Genomic DNA, 20,561 nt, shown 5'->3' with positions numbered 1-20,561 from the left:
GGTGCTGCGGGCACCTGGGATGTCAAGGACACCGGGGAGCTCACCCTCGCTGGGACTCGGGAGGCGGTGGCTGTGCAGCGTCGCCGTCCACCGGAGGGCGCAGGACGCCGGCTCGCGCGCTCCTCCCTCGCCCGGAATGTCCTATCCAGGCCCCGGGCCGCGCCCACCACAGGGGGGCCACGGAGGGCACCCCCGGGCCAGAGTCCAAGTAGCACGGAGAGATGCAGCCACCCTAGTGATGCTCTCCGTGGGCACAAGGTCTCAGAGTGCTGGCTTACCTGCCCCAGAGCGGTGACACTGTAGCACTGTCTGTTCACATCCTCTAGGTTTATTACGATATAATTGAAAAACAAGCTTTCATACATGTGTGTTTGGGTAATTTCAAACGTTTCTAAACAGCAAGAAATACGGGCTCTGCCTCCATCAGGCCTGGGTTGGAGTGTCCTTTTGCCCTCCCCTCCTCGGGCAGGTTCTGCAGCCCTTGCTGCGGCTTCCCTGAGCCCGCGGGTGGGATGGGGCGCCGCAGACCCGCCAGGGCCGTTGGGTGACCGCAGGGCCCCAGGCTGGCACCCTAGGAGGCAGGGCCGCAGGGCCCCAGGCTAGCACCCTAGGAGGCAATGCAAGTGGGGGGCGGGGTGCCCCGTGTTTCTGGACAGCCTGCAGATGGCGCCCCGGGAAAGGGATTGAGAGCTGCGTTCTTCAAGCTGCGTAGACTGTGCGGCAGCCGCTGCGAGGACCCCGGGGGCAGTGGGGTGGAGGGTGGAGGCGGAATTACAAGCAGAGGGGCCTGGGGTGCAGCGGCCCCCGTGCTGGGGAGGAGCACCAAGGGGGCGCGGGAGCGACACGTGGCCCGCCCCCCACGCGCCGGGCAGCCCCGCGACCCCCACGCGCGGCGGGGCCCTAGCCACCCCACCCTGCGGCAGGTGGGTAGTGTCGCTATGAAGAGAAAGCCTCGATTGTCCCTCTTGCGAACCGCCACACGCCAGACCTCCGCTATTGTGCTTTCTCCATAGAAATGCAAACGAGCCGCGTGCGCCGGCCGCAATCTGCTCGCGCGTCCCAGCGCCCCGCGGCGCTCGGCTGCGGGCGGGGAGGTGGGCCCGGACCCTCCGGCGCGGCGGGGTCCCGGCGCGGGGCGTGCGGCGAGGCCTCCGGGCGAGCTCGGGTCGTGCGGCGGCTGGAGGGGGCTGTGCCCCTGGGCCTTTGGCTTGCAAGCGGAAAGCCCGCGCGGGCTATTTTTACTTGAAATTCCGGTTGAAAAACAACGGTCTTACAAACTTCCAATTACAAGTAAAGAAAAAAATAGAAACGTAGCCACAGAAAGACATGCAAAAAAAAAAAAAAAGAAATCTTCAGTTTCCCCAAAGGTGCATTTCATAAAGTGCTGCGTCTTATTATATTAGCAAGCTAAGGTGGTTTTTTTTTTTGTTTTGTTTTTTGTTTTTTTAACTTTTTCCTTTTAAGGACTTGAAACAACAAAAAGGCGAGTGAAATCTGCAGGCTCCCGTCTGCCTGGTAACACGCCGACAAAAGCGGCAGATTTGAGGCATTGTCATCCCCCGCACCCCTCCCCACGTGGCCTTCTGGCACGAGCCGCGGCGGCCGCCTCATTTGCATCAGAAAGCGGGCGCCGGCCAATGGGCGCGCAGCCTCGGGCCAGCTGGCGGCGCCCGGGCTCGGCCTATATAAGGGGGCGCGGCGCGCCGGGGCGCACTCGCCAGCCGTGCGCTCCCCGCTCTCCGGTCCTCGGCTCCCGGTCCTCGGCTCCCGCGGCTCCCGCGTCCGCGCCGCTCGCTCCTTGCGCGGATAACTAGCTGTTCCCGACCGCACCATGACTCTGGAGGAAATCCGAGGCCAGGACACGGTCCCCGAGAGCACCGCCAGGTGGGTCGGCGCGGGGCGCAGGACGTCTCGGCGCGCGGGGCGCCTGTGACCGTGCGGGCTGCAGCGGGTCGGGCGGCCGCCTCGGGGGCCCGCCGGGATGGGGAGCTCGCTGGGCGGGGGGCGGGGGCGTGGAGGGGGGTGCATCCCCGGGGCCGGGTCGCCGCAGGGGCTGGGGATCCCTGGCCGCTCCCCGCGCGCTCACGGCGCTGGCTCGTCCGCAGGATGCAGGGCGCCGGGAAAGCACTCCACGAGCTGCTGCTGTCCGCGCAGCGCCAGGGCTGCCTCACCGCCGGCGTCTACGAGTCCGCCAAAGTCCTGAATGTGTGAGTGTGGACGCGGCCCCGGCGGGGTGACCGGGGGCGGCGGCGGCGGCGGCGGCGGCTGGGGACCGGGAGGCGGCGGGGGCGCCCTGGGCTCGCCGCCCTGCCCTCACCGCCCCCCCCCCGCCCGCGCAGGGACCCCGACAACGTGACCTTCTGCGTGCTGGCCGCCGACGCGGAGGACGAGGGCGACATCGCGCTTCAGATCCACTTCACGCTGATCCAGGCGTTCTGCTGCGAGAACGACATCGACATCGTGCGCGTGGGCGACGTGCAGAGGCTGGCGGCGATCGTGGGCGCGGGCGACGAGGCGGCCGCCCCGGGGGACCTGCACTGCATCCTCATCTCGGTGAGTGTGGCCTCGCCCAGCGTCGCCCCGCCGCGCCCTCGGCCAGCGGCCAGCGGCCAGCGGCCGGCCAGGCTGACCTCTGCGCCCTCCCCGCAGAACCCCAATGAGGACGCGTGGAAGGACCCCGCCTTGGAGAAGCTCAGCGTGTTCTGCGAGGAGAGCCGCAGCGTCAACGACTGGGTGCCCAGTATCACCCTCCCCGAGTGACCGCGCGGAGGGGGCCTTGGTCTGATCGACGACGTGGTGACACCGGGGCGCCTAGCGCGCGGCTGGCTCTGTGGATGCGCCCTCGGAGCGCGCGGGCCCGGAGTGCTGCGCGGAGAGCGGCGAGGAGGGCGGCCCTGCAGGAGGGGCCCGGCGGCGGGGGCGCGGGGGCGGGCTGGCCCCCCGCCCGGGACTCCGCGAGTGTGGACTCCGCGAGTGTGGGCGGCGGCGGCCTGCCCGGGAAGGCCGGAGGCGGGCCGTGGGCCCCGGGCCGGGAAGGCCGGGAAGGCCGGACCGGCCGGGCCGGCGTGACTCAGCAGCCTGCGCTCTGCGCAGGAAGGAGGGGAGAGGCCAGGCAGGCGAGGCCTGGACTCCGGACTCTGGACTCGGACACTTACAGGAGCTCTGACCCACTGAGCGGCCTGCACCGCTGTTGCCAAGCGGACGGGGCGATGCTCCGGTTTCTAAAGGATTCTGCTGCTGCAGCTTTGGAGTTTTGTTTCTTAAACAATAAACTAACTGAAACAGACTTCTTCTCTTTCTTGAGGGTAGAGGGTCCCTGTCCGAGGGGAGGTGGTGTGCAGGGCCCCAGGCGGTCCCGGAAGCCCCGGCGGGGAGGACCCGGCGGGCACCTACTCCGTCCTCCCGCGGGGCTGAGTGCGCGCGGAGTGGGGGAGGGGACGCTGGCCAGAACTTGAGCCCTGCCCCCAGTTCTCTTTTTAGGGAAAGACTTTTGAACTTGCAAGACAGGAGCACGCTTGCGATAAGACATCAGCGCAGGAGCTCAAGGCTGGCCCTCCAGCCGGATAACAGCCGCCTCTCCCTCCCCTCCCTCTCCCCCTCCCCCTCCCCGGCCCGCAGCCCCCTCCCTCTCGACAGCTGCTTATCAGAACAGCTTGCAGGATGCAGGCGGCGCCCCCCTTCACAATGGGTCCTGCCTTCTGCAGGCGCTGCCCTTTGTGGTCCCAGGGGATGGTGGTGGCTGGCTCTCAGGAACCTTTTCCTCTGAAAGGCACGGCGCTGACGGCAGTGTCACGGCGGTATTAATATCATGTGTGACATGATGACTGCATTTAAGTATGAGTCATCATTTTGTCACGGCTCTGTTAGAACCTTCAGAGATCTGAGCAAAAATGGCAAGACGGCGTCCACACCAAAGGGGTGAGCAATTGTGAGCGGAGCCAGCCTCTGCTGCCCGCGATGCTGAGTGTCCTCTGCCCACGGCCCAGGGAGGAGGACCCTGCTGCGGTTCACAGCCCCTTCGCAGACTTACTACGGAAGCGACAGAATTTACATCTTTCCCACAAAGCCTTTCTTTGAGAAACATTTAGGGGGAAGATGTCCTGAGTGAATCAATCTTTTTTTTTTTTTTTTTAATTAGGCCAGCTGTCTGGACCCCGCCTCCGAGCTTGACCGGAACCGGGCCCCCCCGGGGAATTCGCAGGGGGGCTGGCATGCCCTTAGCAGGCTGCCGGGCAGTCCAGGGAGCCTTCTGGGCAAGGGAGGAGGTGCTGTGTTGTTTTTTCTAAGAAGAAAATTCTACTGATTTACCAGCAGCCCCAGGTGGCTGATTCACCCTGTTGGCTCCACTTTTTAAACTCTCTCCAAATCCCGGAAGCGTTCACAGGAACACAGGACTGTGGGAGCTTAATTTTTCTTCCCAGAATGAAAGCATCCTGTTTCACATTTATCAACCCTTCACGACGTTTTCCCCTTCATGAGGAGGAGGCCCAAGGAAAGAATTCAGCTGTGTTTGTGTGCCTGGTTTCATTACTATCTTACCTGTTTGCTGCTCAGAGCCTTGACTTTTTCCTCGTCAGGGTGGGGTCCCACGGGGTGGGGGGCCACACCAGTCTGCATCCTGGCAAACGGCCATTTGCCACAGCACGCTATAGTAAACACAAATGGGGCATGATTACTTTAGAATGTGCCCTTCAATGAATAAATTTAGCAGAACAGAGGGCAGTGCAGGCAGGCAGACCCTCCTGCTGGCCTACTGACCCCTGTAGGACATTCAGCTGGCAGCTCCTAAGAAATGCGGCTTTCTTGGATTAGAATCTACAGCAAGGGCACCTGTTGGAAGCCCAGGGGCTAGGAGAATTTGCCAGCAAAAAAATGCATGCTTGGACACAGTGCCAGCCCCAAAGCTGCTGGTTTGTTTGTTGTTTGTTTGTTTCATGAAAGGGATTTTATGCAATTAAAATAAAATACTCCAGAGGACAGGTAATAAAATGCACAGTGCTTTTAAACGCATTATTGCCTTCATGCTTCCAATAGCCCTCAGTGGCAATGCATAGATAAGCTAATTATCACACGCATGGTGAAGTGATCCATATGGACTGTTGGAGACAATGCCCTGTGTCTAGAAAAGTGCTAGATGGATATTAATGGCAACACTCCTTAAAGGTTAATGAAGGCATTTGCTACAGATCACAGAGCTCAAAGTGGACCGGTGGATTTAGGCCCCCGGCATCTGGTTTCAGGGCCCTGCATTTGACCTACTGGGACCCACATCCAGTCCCAGCATGCTGACTTTGCAAGGAAGGCTACTTTCACAAGATAACTTTGTAAGTCGATAAAAGTTTTGTGTGTTCATCATAGGAAAACTGTAAAATACCAAAAAAAAAAAAAAAAAAAAGGAAGAAGAATGAAAGAAAGAGGTAGAAGGACGGGCATGGGCCATCCCCATACCTCTGAGGGGTACACAACCCATTGTACACAAACCCACACAGCACTTTCTAAGAAGCTGGTGTCTCCCTGCTTGTGCTGCCACTTCTCTCCTTGGCGTCTTGTTGCGTATCCCCATGTCCCTCAGCAGCCTCCGGGACTGGCGTCTTTTCACACTGCAGCCGCATGCACCCTGAAGCAAGGTATCCAGGCACGGCACCTTCTTTCCCCTGGAAGGCCAATCTCTCCAGCCGAGGCCTCCATCCTTTCCCCGGTGGGACTGAGGCTGAATACATCTGTGAGGCTCTCGAGCGTTTACAGCCTGCGGTCCTGTGGGTTCTATGTTTTATGAAACTGTTAGGAGAAGCAGCACAGGGAACATCACTGCTCCTGTTGCTTGCAGAAAGCCACTTGAAGCAAAGGTGATAAAAAAAAATTTTCAGGGGGAGCAAACAGGTTGGCAGATAGAGTGACACTGTGGGGTCCATGAAGGGGGCAGATATTCATTTTTGATTTTTAAAAAGTTCCACTGGGTGTTATGCTATATTTTGGCAAATTGAACTCCAATAAAAAAATTTAAAAATAAAAAAAATAAAAAAATAAAAATTTCTTGAGTTTAGATGTTGGGTCTTCTGAGCTATGAGCTCCTGTCTTCATTTGGGTGTATCCTCCCTCCCCCAAAGGTCAAAGAGAATTATTCCTCCCCAGCCACTGCAGAGAGACTTTGGCTTCAGTTGATTGGGGGACTTTTGGGGGGGAGTTGGGAGGTTGGGGATGGGGGTGGGGAGGGCAGTGGGACATGATCCCCCACGGCGCCCGAGTCCTGCTGGTGATGGCTACATGCCTTCAATTTCTCTTTGAGGGCAGAGTTACCTTTGGTCTTTGTAAGCAGTCCTGTTTGCTGGTCTAGCTCAAGCTTTCCTTCTGTGTGTTCTAGAAAATAATTGGTAGAGAATTTCACTTCTCCTGAGAAGTGAGGTATATTCAAAGATCCCCTGAAGACCTCTCTTCCAGGTAGAGAGGTGGGCATGCCTGGCGGCATCAGCAAAGGACCAGGATTGGATTCTGGGAGGAGGTACATGCTAGAAGCTGCCGGAAACTGCTGGAAGCTGCTAGAAGCACCTCCAGGGTTGCACCGCTCAGCCCAAAATGCGGCAAAGATCTTCTGAGGCGTGTGAGCAGGACCTGAAAGGGAAGGCCTTCAGAGCCGTGTGAGCAGGCCCTTCCTCATGGTGGGGAGGAAGGCAGTGCTCTCAGCTGCTGGGTGGGGAGATGGGCTGTTGATTCATTCCCTCATGCATTCAGCTGGTGCTTACTGTGTGGGGCATAGACTCATGCGGGGTTCTTGCCACCTGGACTCTTGCTCCAGCAGAAGACAGGCTAACTCTGTCAGGCTGCAAATCGGAGAAGATCACAGAAAGAGTTGCTCTCTGTTGGGGAGCGGGAGGGCCTCACAAAACGCTCTCTGAGCCGAGCAGCTTTATATTGGCAGGAATTCTATAACTCTCTCAGGAGGACCTGGGATGTCCTGTGTCCCTCCCCATCCTGACTCGGGACAGGCGGCTGCCTCTGAGCAGGGCCAGCCCACCACTGGTCATCTCACCTGGAAGCCCGGCTGAGGAGGAAGCTGGTGCGTGCTGTGCCCCTCTGCGGCTTCCCAGAAGCTGGCATGTCCAGCATGTCCTGCCCCCGTGCAGGTTCCTCCCAGGTGGAAGGCAGGATTCCACCTTGGTCCCCTGACCTCCACCCTCTGAGGTCACTCCCCCGAGGATGGGATTAAGGGATTTTGCAGATGCAATCAAGGTTGCAGATTTTGCAGATGCAATCAAGGTTGCTAATCAGTTGACCCCAAAACAGGGAGATGCTCTGCGTGGGCCGAGCCTAATTCCCGTGAAGCAGAGGGTTTTCTCTGATTGGTCGCAGAAGAGGAAGCAAGCCTTCCCCTGACACCAAACGTTTGGTGTTTTTCACACCAGTTCTCCAAATATCTGATGCCAACAGGGCGTCCAACAATTCAATTCACTTCTGACCACCACCCAGAGGTCGTAGCATCAGAACTGACAGGTGACAACTTTCCCCACTTTGGACACCAGCCGCAAACAGAGTGCCCAGACTACCCCCATCTCTGCCGGGCCAAGTACAAATTCGGGGGTTCCCACGATGCCTCCCAGGTTTGATAATTTGCTGGATCGATTTACAGAGCCCAGGAAAAACAGTTTATGTAATAAATTACCAGCTTATCATGAAGGATAGAACTCCAGAATAGCCAGTGAAAGAGATCCACGACACAGGGGGGCATGGAGACCCATGGCCCCTTGGGCTCCCCTTGGGTACCCCACCCTCCTGACACCTGGATGCGCTCACCATCCCACCAGCTCTGCAAACACAGCGAGGGAATGGATTGAATGAATCATTGGCCGTTGGTGCTGGAGCTCAATCTCCAGCTCCTCTCCTCTCCCTGGAGTAAAAGTGGGGCTGAATGTTCCAACCTGCTAGTCACAGCTTGGTCTTTCTGGTGACAGGCCCCATCCCAAAGTCCCAAAGCTGTGAAGGGTCCTCCAACAGCCGCATCTTCCTCCTCAATTCAGGTGTGGCCTAACGGGGTCAGTTATGGGTAACAGAGGAAGCTCTGCTCACTCCTGCCAAGAGGGATCCTACAAGCTCTGTGCCAGGAATTGGGAAACAAAGACTAAATATAATTTCCTAGTACCGTTGACCCTTTTACAACGAGGGCTTGAGCGGCCTGGGTCCACTTCTATGAGGATCTTTTCGGGTAAATACAGGACAGTCCTGCAAATATATTTTCTCTGTTATGATTTTCCTAATGATGTTTTCTTTTCTCCAGCTTCCTCTATCGTAAAAATATAGCAAATAGTACAGGTTACATGCAAAATACTTGTAAATCAATCATTGTTATTTTCTGTCCGAAGTAGGCTCTTTGCGTTTTGGGGGTAAAGAGTTACACATGGATTTTTGATGCAGGTGCAGAGGGTGGGTGCCCCCAATCCCTGCATCATTCAGGGTCAACTGTATACCGCAGGATGCAAGAAGTCTTGAGCTGAGAGCCAGTTCTGGCCCCCTCCCTGTCCCTTACCTTTTCCAGGGGAGTCAACACCGGAGGACCGTTGACTGAATCATTTGGTTTTTACCCCACCCTCTCTCCTTACAGGAAATCTTCAAGTGCCTCTGAGTTACACATCATTCTCAGTGTGGGAAGTCTAGTTCATGTTTATTCCCCATTCTGCAGAGGGGAAACCGGCCTGAGGCAAATGAAGGGCTGTTGCAGGTGAGCTATTGGGAGGCCCCAGCCATGTTCCAGTGCCCAGCAGACCCGCGCGCTCAAGGCTGGCCAAGGGCCGCGTGGCCCCGCACGCCACAGGGGTCGGTCTGTCCCAGGCCCAGCTGATGGGCCCCATGGCAGCACCTCAGAGTCCTCCAGCAAGAAGGAAGCGGCTGGGAGCACATGATTGAAGCCACAAGGGTCCTACCTGCCCATGACCTTTGGAGCCCAGCTTGATTGTCTGGAAATGCAGTCTTTTGGTGAAAGCCAAGCTTTTCCTTACTATTGCTTGTGGTTTCCTGTTCCTCAGAGTAGACACACAGGTCTGTCTCTCTGGCCTCTGTTTGTGGGGACTGCAGGTCAGTGACAGACGGGAAAGTTGACTGTGGTCTGCAAGTCAAGGCCTCGAGAGAAAGTCAGTTAGGGCAACGTCGTCAATATGATGTAGAAGCTTTTTTGTTTTTTTTTTCTTCCACCGAAGCAGGCTCTGATCCTACAACCACTGGCCATTTCTTTATCTCCAACCACGCATTTGATGTGGTTTTACTTCCTCACCTCAAGGGGAGGTGGGATTCGCAGCTGGGCTTCATGATTCATTTTTTTTTCAGGCTTCTAGGTTGGCCTTGGAATGAAGTCATGAGCCCCGCGGTCATGCGGCAAAGGGGTGGAATTGATTCAGCTCTTTGGCAGGGTCTGATTGGCCATCCCCAGTCTTTGTGACGGTGGCCCCGGGCCGCATTCGCGTACGTTCAAACTTCCCCACTGGGAATCATTCAAGAGGAAGGTTTAATCATCCAGGGCTGTCGGAAGACCCACCGAAAACCGTCGTGCATTCAGTTTCTGCCCTGGGATTTCTGCAAATCTCGAGTATTCTGGTTCCATAGGGGTCCCCGAGGACAACAAGGGGGAAGCCCAGGGAATGGAGCCTTGGTGTTTCGGGTCCCGCCAGGCAGCCTCGGAGCTGAGGCTCAGGCCCCCCGGGGGCCAGGGTGAGAGCTAGCTGATTTGGCCCCCAGGCCAGCCTCAACAAGGGCCCCGAGAGACTTGGTGGGGGAAACCACACTACCCACGTAGGTGGTGCAGCTGAGGGGCCAGAGAGACACATGGGGTGGAGGGCGAAACTCCACGTCTTTGCTGTAGCCAGGAGCCTTGGCCATGCAGAGCTGGTCTGTCTTGTCCTTTGCCCTGAATCTTGGTTATGTTGATGGAGAAGCGACCCCGCCCCCCACCCCAATGGGCCATTCCAGGACTTGGGGCATCCCATCCTCAGAGTTGCATGTCATGTCCCAGCAGCTGGGCTCAGGTCTGGGCTGGGACCCCTGCCGGCTCCTGCTCGGGTCACAGGCCACCAGCAGCACCCACACACGTTCAACAGCAGCAGCAGCCCAGTGGTGGGAGAAAGATGGGGACCAGAGGCCCCCTTTTGGAGCGGGGGATGCAGGCCCACACCCTCATCCTGCCCGTGACTGTCATCACCCACAGGACACTGCAGCCCAGAGGACAATGTGGGGGCCTGTTGGAGAAGGGGCTTGCATGCAGGTGTTGGGGGGACCTGGGGCAGGTAGGAGCGACCTGGGGCTTTAAAAGTGGAGCCTGACTCAGGCAGGTGGAGCTCAGGGCACAGCCCCAGGACTGTCATTGCCCTGGGCCTTGCTCTGAATTTGCTTCGAAGTGCCTCCCAGAGTAACCACTGGGCTTCCCCATTCAGGGAGCTGCACTCAGGAGTTCTTGTGACAGGAGAGTTTCAAGGGGCAAATCTAGGGCTGAATGGAGAGAGAGGGAGGAAGGGACAGGGCAGGGGGAGAGGTTCCCAGGCTGTCTGAAGGCAGCATCTCCCCTCCTTATGATTGGACCTGCTCTTTCTGCAGAATGTCTCTCTCCCCGTCCCTGTCTCTCTCTCCCACACCTTCTGTGCAGCTCCCCTCCCAGATCTACGACCTTGACCTTCCCTCCGTCCCACCTTCCACACCGCTGGCTGCCAGTTACCAGCCTGTGTCACTGGCATCTCCCTTGCTCTGTGGACAACCAGACTGAGTATTGCCACGGCTCCGAGGGCCCCGGGGTGGGACCCTCCTACTTTACAGGCCTCCTCTTCCCCCATGGAAGGCTCTCCTTCATACTATGGACATCCGTCTGCGAGCCTGGGTGTTCCTCACAGAGAGGGACGGGGTTTCACCTGAAACACCTCGACTCGATGCGGTGCCTGGGGACATGCTCAGTAAGGACGGCACCTTGAATGCTCAACAAAAGAGGTTGAAGCAGAGCCACCCAGGTGGGGACACTCGTGCAATGTGTGTTGTGGAACTGGCGCAGGGTGTGCCTCTTTGTCCTGCTGGTTGGCGTGATCATCATCAGCCTCCAACCCATTTGCCAAGTGCCCGTCTGGGATTGGAATCTAGGTGCTGGACAATTGGAAGATCAACACAGGTTTTTTCATCACTGGCAGAAGCACCAATTCCGTGGGGGACAGAGGACCGGAGGCGAACCTCTGAGCTGGGTGGGAGGGTCTTGGCTCCCTTCTGCGGGAAGCTGGGGAGCAGTGCATCCCAGGGAGGGGTGGCGGCCAGCTGTTGACGAGTGCCTGTGAAGGTCAGCCTGGATGTGGGGGTTCAAGGATGGGCAGTGGGCTCTGCAGGGGTACATCCCAGCATACCCTAGATGGCTAGGGCCTGGGCAGGCCTGACAGCAGGTATTGGGGGGAAGGCAGGGCCAGGATGCCCAGATCCAGGGCTCTGGCTCCCCACGTGCCTCCCCCAGAGTAGGCTTATGGCTCTCTGCCGGCTAGCTGGAGCCCCTGACCCGCATTAGACCGGGAGCTGGGAGGGTGGTCCTGGGGGCAATGTTTGCAGCACGTTTCAGAGCCAGGTTGAGGCAGCGAGCTGCCTACAGCTGTATTGAGGTTATAGAACTCATTTTGCAAGAGAGACCCCAGGAAGTACAAGCTGAGGGTTTCTGTGATGCTGCTGGTGGAGGGCCTCCCCTTGGGACGTCCACAGACATTAGAAACCGCCAAGAGAAACCCCACAGAGGACACCCCACTAGCTTAGTGCAGGGGGTGCTCAGCGGCTGAGTGTTAGGGAGCTCATGGTCTCAACACCCAGGACCCAGGGCACCAGACCGTGTACCAGGCCAATGCTGTGCCACCCCCCGTCCCCGGCTCCAGACCTCCCAGCAGCCCCTGTTCCAGGAAGCAGAGCCCCTACCCCTGGCCCAGTTCCCATCAGGTACCCCCCCTCCCCCCATGGAGCATATGGTTTTAAATTTCCAAAAGACAAATCCCTTATCTGAAACATCTGCATAGTCTGAGCATCTGTCAGACAAACGGTGAGCTGGCTTGTGGCTGAGGCGGTGGTGACACTGGGCAGAGGGGCCACCCCCAGGTCCAAGCGACCCACACCCCTGGGGAGCCTGCCAGCTCGGGGCGGGGGTGAGGGTGGGGGCACTGGTGCCAGCGAGGAAGGGGCTTCAAAGCGCATCTGGCCTTCTCTGCTTATGCCTGGGTCTGCCCTTTCAGGTGGGAAAATGATACAGTTTCATACAAAGATTTAGGTTTGAATAAAAAAGTATCGATTAATAGGCTAAGTTTTAGGATGTGGAATCTGGCCGAAGGTCCAGCTGTGCTCCCCATTCCTGGCTCCACCTAGGTCTGTGTCTGCAGGGCGGCTGGTACGCTCCCAGGAGGACATGGCCTGGGCTTCTCCTTGGATTTGGCCCAGGGAGGGGTGTGGGGAGAGAGATTTCTTCCCTCTCCCTCTTGCTGTGGGGCCCTGTCCCTGATGGCCCCCTCTCCCCCGCACCGCTGCCAGGACCCCCTCCCCGTTGTGGTGTGGGGTACTTCCTGTGGTCTGGGGGTCCCACCTCCTCCCTTGGCCCTGCAGCCCCTGGGCTCGGGCCACCTGCAGGGAGAAGCCCAGGCCTTGGCCATTGCAGCTTGGACCAGAGGGTGGGGGGGAGTAAATCTGAGGTCCACATCAGCTGCCTCCCGGGGCCTGGGGAGGAATGTGCCCTGGAGGAAGACCGGGGCACCCCAGGGTCATTCTTGCTTATTTCCTCCAGGTCTGGGCTGGTGGGTCTTTCTGGAACAGGGAAGAGCAGGCGTCTGAACCTCTGAGCACCTGCCCATCTCCGGGGTCTCGTGCGAATTGGGAGGTCTGGGGCCTGGAGACTTCCTCTCCCTCAAGTCTCTAGTAGCATGACACCTGCAGGCCTGTGGGACACATCTGGGTCCTGAGGGCACCCCACGGGGCTGGAGGTCATCCTGAAGTCCCCTCCAATGGGAGTTTCTGTTTGCATCCAACACACTGTGGCCCACTTTGCTCCAGTTCTTGCTGACCATTGGTGGCAGGGGGCTCTGACTCCCCACTCCCTGCGGATTGGAGCCCGTGGAAGTGACCATGGAGAAAGGGGGAGGGTGTGAGCCCCATGACCGGACAGGAGCTGGTCTTGGCCTCCACCCCTCCAAGGCATGGGGCTAGAACTCTGGGTGGGAGGGACTGTGGGGCTGCCCCTTGAATTTCTGCCCCTTGGCCCCTTCCCAGCTCTGACCTCAGGAACCTCTGTACCTCTCTGAGTGTTACTGCCCATTTCTGAAAGAACGTGACCTCACACACAGTCCCTGGGGGCTCGGAGGGAACCAGTGCACGAGTGACCATGGCTCTGGAGCTGGGGTGGCTGTCGGTGGCCCTTCAGTGACTGCAGGAGCTGGAGGCCCCTTTGCTCTTCAACAAAGCATTGAACCCAAGAGGCTCTTACAACAGCCTAGTTATAGGATTCCAGCTTTCTGTGACCCCATAACAACTTGTTCTATTAGCAGCTTCCTCTGACACCCACGCACACACCTAAGCGCATATGTGTGTACGCAACACCCAGGACCCATGCATGCACACCTCCCACACGTGTGTGCACAATACATATAACACACACAGTACATGTGTGCACGAGTACACACACAATGCACACACACAGGTGCACATGTGTTTCCATGGTCATCTGTTGTGAGGCTCAACCTCTGTCTTGCTAGACTCCCCAGCTGTTAGCTAGGTCAGCTGCTCACAGTCCCCAGTGCTCGCCATCCTTTCTCTTGCTTCTGCTTCTTCCCGTGGAGGCTGACCTCTGTCCCATAGAAATGCAAGGAGACCGTCCCGTGTCAAAGCTGAAGGGTCCCAAAGGCCTGCCTTTTCCCACAGGGTAGCTATTAAACAAAGCTCCTCCCCTTACAGGCAGTCTCTGTCCCTTAAATAATAAAGCACTTGCTTTATTATTTTTTTTCAGGGCTTCAAATTACTCCAAATAAACAGCTAGTACAGAAAAAGTAATGACCAGAACGCTTGGTTTCCACTAAACGATTATATTATGGGAACATTGCGCCTTCTGGAATACAAGGTAAGATGATGGATGGACAGCCGGTGAACAGTATGTTCTGTTCCGAGCTGCAAGTTGGTGGCTTTCATTCTCGTGCTCACTCTTGCACAGGTTAGCAATTAGTGAAGGAGAACTTGAGCTCTCCGGGCTCTCGGGGAGCCTGTCTTATTTGCCCTGGACCAGCATCTGGTGCCAAGAGCAGATTCCAGAGCCTGCGAGGCCTGGCTGACAAGCCCTGGCCTCAGCAAGACCTCACTGCCCTAGCAGAGCTGCAGAGAGCAGGGGCAGCTCTCCAGGGCGGCTGGGCGGGGCCGGAGACCTCTGTAGCTGGTGGTCTGCTCCACCTGGGCCCCTGGGAGCACCTGCTGGAAGGCAGATCTCTGGCACGAACACCTCCACTCCCCACGCCTGCCTGGGGCCCACCCAGCAACGGATCCCAGTCCCAGCCTCTCCCTGCCCCTCTTCCATCTGAGAAGCCCACTCAGACACTTGTCGTGGGGTCACTGCAGACATTGACCAGCGGAGGTGTGAAGGGCAGTACAGTGGCCCAGACCAGGAACGGCTGGCTCCGTCTCCCCACCCTGGAATGGGGGCGATGCTGATCTTCTAGGATGTGTGGGACTGGCAGCTGCCCTTCCCCAAAAGGACCCCTGCCCTCTGGGGGTTGTGCTGTGTGGCTGTTAGTCTGACACCCCCAAGCAGGCTCACCCTGGCCTGCCTTTCCTATCTGTGCCTTCTGACTATACGGGGTCTGCTTTTCGGGGGGTTGGGGCTCTGGGAAGCTGCTCTGTGCATGTCCGTGTCTTACCATCCAGGGCACCGAGCATTTCTTCACATGGCTCCCAAAGCTGCCGTGTCATCAGCCAGAGGGGGACCAAAATGAGCATTTGCGTCCATATTTTTTTTGTTGAAATGTGAAAAGGCCACTCCTGTGCCCCTGATGGACTCTCCCCGCTGGAAGGACAGCTGGCTGTGAGGCGGGCCGGCTGGGCCTGGTGGCCTCACGCTGCTCCGGAAGCTCCTGGTGTCCCCGGGCCTCACACCCCTCGCTCCTCAGTGAGCAAAGCACTTCTCATTGGAAGTGCTTCTGATGGGGTGTGCCTCACTGTGACCCCAGAGCGTGCCACGCCCCTTGGCCATCCTGGGAAGGCAAGGCCACAGAGGCGCCCTGAGTGTCCTGCTGATGGAGGACTCCAGCATCCCCGGGGAGATGCCTGGGGCACCTGCCCTTCAGAGCTGGGCCAGGAATTGTTTATAAGGCCTAGTAAACCCTGTGAGTCATGTGCTGCAAGAGGACGGCTCAGATGTCGTTGGGAGGCAAGAAGCCAGCCGAGAGGGGGAGATGAGAGCCGACCAGCCTCACTGGGTGACTCGGGGCCGCCGGCCTGTGGCCTGGGGCTGGGCGACCACGAGGTGCTGCAGGTGTAGCTCTCCGCGGGCAGGACCTCCTGCACTGGTTTATTTTCATCTTCGTGTCGAGTTCCCCTTTGTTACGCTGGCCTCCCTGAGACACAGTGTGTCGTGCTCCCTGCTTTCGCTCTTGGCACTTACGATGCACACCTGCCCGCATTTCCCATCCTTCTGGCAGGGGGGCGGGCACCAAGCGAAGGGTGACAGGCTGCCGGCAGGACCTGTGGGCCGAGCTGAGGAAACGAGGGACGAGCCCACTGCCATCAGGGACTCCGTGGGGACTCCACAGTGACTCGCCCCAGGCCCGGCTGCTGTGCCAGGTCTGGGGGTGCATGCACACCATCCACGCGCTGCAGGCCATGGGGCAGGGAAGGCCTGGGAGCACCCCTCCCCCGGCGACCAGGGAAGTGGCTGCCCACGTAAGAGGCACTGGGCGCCCCATGGGCCAGCTGGTCGGCGGCCAGGCGACACTGAGCACCCTTTGTTTCTTGCTGCAATGACTTCCCTCTTTGGGTCAATTATGCAGCCTAATAGCTGTTATTACGTCTGAACAAAGTGTGCCGCAGCAGCCTGTGGCGGTCCCAAGGGCAGCTCACCCTTGTCCCAGCGTCCTGCCACACTCCAAGACCGGGCACCGGCTCCTACTTGGCTGGTCCTCCATGGGCCACCTCCCCCAGGGTAGCCGGTAGAGACTTTAGGGGGAGCCCAAGGAGGGCTGTGGAAGAGGGGACGGCGTGGACAGGCGCACCGTGGACCTCAGCCTGTTTCCTGGAGGTTCTCGTCTGGATGCATCTGCAGGCCAGCCATGTGCTTTTAGAGTTGCCAGATTAAAGTCTCGGCAAGGTGAGCTGGCTTTTTGCTTAGCCTCTCATGGAACGTTGTGGAAGGGATGGAAGAGGCCCCACTGGTCTCACTGCAGCTTCCATTGGCATTTGTTTTCTCTCAAGGATGACTCAGACTTCTTTCCTGGGAATCCCTCTGCCAGGTGCAGAGGTGGTGCCGTCCCTGTGCACACGAGCCAGGAGCTCCCCTTCCAGGTCAGGGACTGGACTGGGCAGTGTGGGGCTCTGAGGTCGGTCAGCCCAGCTCCTGCCCTCGGGGAGTAGAGGATCTGACTTGTCCATCAGTAGCTCTGGTCCAGGGTGGAGGGCCTGGCCTCGGGGTCAGCCAGTCATAGCAGAGGGATGTGGATGCTGTGGTCAGGTGGTCGCCTCCACCAGGCCTCCGGGTGAGCGGTGATGCACCTGTTGCAATGGACGGGGACATAGTTCCTTCATCATCACCACCTTGGTCATTGCTGCCAAGAAGGCCAAGTGGCCAAGACAGCAGCCAGGGCTGCCGATAGGGAAGCCCGTGGTTCCCTAGGTGTGGAAGCTGGGGTGAGGAGGACAGTGAGGTGGGGCCCTCCACCCTCGGTTCTGGGGTTGACTGGGGAGCTCTAAGCACCAGGGATTCTATGTGGATCTCTGCCTTCTTTGTGTGTTTCCCAGTTTTTGCAACAGGGCATCCAACATTGGGTGATAAATTGACTTTTTGTAGGGTTGTTGATGATGATTGTGGTTTCAGCTTAGAGCAAAACGTTAGCTTTTCCGTCCAATCCCCTCTCTTATTGCTGGGGTTCTATCCCCCGACAGGCAGAGCAAGGCTTTCTGCTGGCAAGTACCTGTGAAGCGTGCACTGTGGCCCTCGTTGGGCACCAGGACCCGAACTCAGTTCAGAGCCAGGGGGAGGGGAGACCCTAGACCGAGGCAGAAGTGGGTCCTGGGCGGGGACTGCAGAGGGGTGAAGGGCCCTGGGGGGGGGTGTAGACACTACCCCTCCCAGGAAGCAGTGTGGACAGGCCAGTCGCATCAGGGGTGTTCTGGAAAGTTCCTGAGGGCTGGCAGCATGAAGCAGGGCTGAGAGCCGCTGGAGGCCCCCCGGAACTCTGCCCTGCTGGATCCCTGGGATCTGCTGGCTTGCAGACGCAGGCTCTCATGGGGCAGGTGGGCCTGGGGCCTGAGCCTCCGTCTCCAGCCCGTGCCGCGGAGCAGAGAGCAAGCCTGGCATGGTCCCTATGGGTTCCCAGCCCTCTAGATGCACGTCTGTTTCCTCTAAAGCACACTTTGGCATTCCTGATGGACCTTCCTTATCCATGGGCTAGTCAAGGGGCCCCAAACTAGCCAGTCAATGTGAATGAGGCAGCGGGGTGCCCGCAGGTGGGGATTCCTCTGGGCTGCTTGTGTTCCAAGTGCCCTGGGCCACCTCCTGGCATGCCAAGGGACCTTTGGAGTCACCAGGGTCCTCAGTTGCTGTGACGCTCTGCCCCTGCCGTCCTGTGCTTCATATGGCCAAGCCGGGGCTGTGGTCTCCCTGTGAGCCGCCCTGCTTTGCTGATGGCTACACAGAGCTGTGCCCTCCTCTGGGGCCGAGTGGTTGGCAGAGGTGCATCTGTTGGTGGTAGAGGCAGGACCCAATCTTGGGGCAGTGTTCCCAGCCATACTTGTGCTTGGCCTTGTGCCCGTCTGTCTGGCAATGAGAAAGTTGCTGGGCCAGACCTGGAAGTCCCCTCCACTCCATCATGTGGCCTCCAGCCTGGAGCAGTGTGTCCCTAGCAGTGTGTCTTCTCATAGGCCCTCTGCCCCTGAAGCATCTACATGGCTCCTAGAAGGGCAGGGCCATCCCAGCTCCCCCGTCCTTGGCAGATGCCGGGTCCCCCAGGGGACATTTGGCAAGTGTCTGCTGAAAGCCCCACTCTGTCCCTGGCCTCAGAGCACTGAGTCCAAGTCCCGTATCTCAAGGGGACCCGAGACAGGAGCCAGGGACCCCGGAGGCCCCACTTGCCCAAGGTCACCTCATTCTGCACCCCTTAGACCCTCCATTTGCTGCATTTCCTCAAGGCTCTGTCTCCACAGGGATTCCTGGGGAGTGGCAGGCGGGGCTGGGGGCTCACAGTCCACTCGGGACTCTGGGGAAGGCTGATCGAGGCTGCCGCTGCCAGAGGCAATGTTCCAGGGAGTTCACGTTCCTTCCAGAAGTCAGGGAACGCTCCATGCTCACATGTGTGTGGAAATGCCCGTGGGGACAGGCCATGACCCAGGACCCAACAGAAGCGCTCTGAGAGGTGGGGGGTGCGTCCTTGCGACACAGCTCCGGGTTGGGGTCTGAGGAGCCGGCATGATGTCAGACTGACGGGGACAGAGAGAACTGTGTGTGACAAGGTCAAGTTCCAATCTCAGGATCCTGAAAGGGAAACTGCTCTCCTTCCATCGCCTCATGGAGTGGACGGGAAGTCCCATGGGCACCCGGACACTGTTGGGCCTGGCCTTTGGGGACGTTGGGGGTAGTGGGGAGTGGCCGGGCATCGCTGTGATGCGATCCCCCCTCTCATCGTGTTTTGCACGTCTACTATGTGCCAGGTGCTGTGCTAGTGGTCACAAACGTGTGGGGGTGGGTCCTGCCCTTGGACTAGCCAAATCGCATCCCAGTCAGGTAGGTGGTCACAGAAGTCAGCAGTAACTACAGTGTGAGGAGTCCCTGAGTGCAGGAACCCATGTGCTGACAGCTGTAGGGATCTAGGTGATGTGTGCATATGGACTTAGCCCAGACAGCAGGAACAGCATGTGCAAAGGCCCTGTGATTAGTGGGGTGGAAAGTGGGGTGGGGATCTCTGTGGTCCCTTTTGACTGAGAAGGGAGTGGAAGTGACATTACATGAGCATCTTCAGGTCCAGCCACTGGGGGCGGGGGTGGAATCCTTAAGTTCTGGGCCAGCGACCCAGGAGAAAGGAGTCAGGTGGTCCAGGAGAGCTGCAGGTGCACTCAGGCCACTGTCTCCCGGCTGTGCCTGTGCACTGGGAGTGGGGAGGAGCCAGCTCTGCTGCAGGCCCTGCCCCCTCAGGCCTCACAGGCCCTCAGGTCCCACCCCTCAGCCCCTCCCCCAGGCCCCTCCTGTCAGGACCCATCCCCAGGACCCACCCACCCCCAGGATGCTGGAGGAGGCCTGTGGCCAGGTACCTGTCCCTTACCACCATAGCTTCCCAGCCCTGCAGCCTCAGGGTCGCCTCTCTTCCTGCGCTGGCCTGGAGCACTTCTTGATCTGCCCTGAGCAACTGGGCCAGGGGGTGTGTGTCCTAGAATTGTAGGTTCTGGCGGAGGTTTGTGGCCTGTGGGGTGGTGTGGGGTTCTGAGGGGAATGGGATATGGGGTCCAGGGGAGTGGGGGTTCTGGAGATGTAGGTTCTGGGGGGTTTAGGCTCTAGAGGGTTGGGCCTGGTGGTGTGAGTCCTGTAGGTACAGGTTCTGGGGGGTGTAGGGCCTGAGGGGGTGTGGGGTCCTGGGGGTGTGGGTCCAGAATATGAGTTTGGGGGGCTGTGATCCAGGCCACCAGGACTCTGATATTAGGGAAAACTCGAGTTCTCTCAGTCACCCTGCTCACCAGCAGGTGAATTCACTAACCTTGCTGTCTCATGTCTGTGATCGAGATGTGTCAGGTTGTTCTAGGATCGGCATAGCCGAGCCTGTGGTGTCTCTCACACAGATCTGGCTGGAGTGAGCTGTGTCCATATGGACGTCTGTTCTGCTCCTCTTCTCCTGCCCCCTTCCTCCCCATTTGGCTGTCCTGGGGTCCCCGGGGCCAGGCACGGGACCCCGATGCCCATGTGTCAAGCTACTTGGGCCAGTGCATGGACTCCCACAGATGCCCAGAAAGATCTCCAAGACCATCCCTCGGAGCAGAATGTTCCCAGGCATAGCTTGTCCCTTTCAGGCCATTTCTTTCTGGAAAACACGGAAATGTGCCAGAAATAAGAGAGGCATCCCTGAGAATCTTTAGACCCAGATGGACGCATTCCCAGAGCACGATTCCCACTGCTGATAATTAGGACTAGGGACGAGGAGAACCCAACACCCACTGTGGGCGCCCCATCAGTCTGCTTCCAGAATCAGGGCGGTGCAGGCCGGGTGCGGGGCCAGCTGGCTTCCCCACTGTTGACTGTTTCTCCATTCCCAAGCAACACCCCCCCACACCCCCTCCACAGCCTCTGCTGCGCTTCTGAGGCTGTAGCTCCACCTCTGTCTTCCTCCCTCTGGCTCCTGATTCTGCAGAAA

At 58.6% G+C, this 20,561-nt stretch overlaps 1 protein-coding gene across 2 annotated transcripts; it reads left to right on the top strand.

Annotated features, from left to right (window-relative positions):
• Nucleotides 1-1,701: 1,701 nt before the first annotated feature.
• On the top strand, nucleotides 1,702-3,286 carry GADD45G (growth arrest and DNA damage inducible gamma). Of its 2 annotated transcripts, XM_055310783.1 has the most exons (4): nucleotides 1,703-1,884; nucleotides 2,106-2,207; nucleotides 2,340-2,553; nucleotides 2,650-3,286. In XM_055310783.1, exons 1-4 carry the CDS (start codon nucleotides 1,832-1,834, stop codon nucleotides 2,758-2,760), a joined length of 480 nt encoding a protein of 159 aa, XP_055166758.1. In that variant the 5' UTR covers nucleotides 1,703-1,831; the 3' UTR covers nucleotides 2,761-3,286. The 2 variants fall into 2 exon arrangements, with proteins under 2 accessions (XP_055166757.1, XP_055166758.1); XM_055310782.1 differs by having other exon boundaries at nucleotides 1,702-1,884; nucleotides 2,340-3,286.
• Nucleotides 3,287-20,561: the final 17,275 nt, after the last annotated feature.

This window comes from Nyctereutes procyonoides, unplaced genomic scaffold (assembly GCF_905146905.1).
Source record: "Nyctereutes procyonoides isolate TBG_1078 unplaced genomic scaffold, NYPRO_anot_genome, whole genome shotgun sequence".
Classification (NCBI taxonomy): domain Eukaryota; kingdom Metazoa; phylum Chordata; class Mammalia; order Carnivora; family Canidae; genus Nyctereutes; species Nyctereutes procyonoides.
Note: the sequence above shows the minus strand (reverse complement) of the source record. Positions and strands in the feature narration are given on the sequence as shown.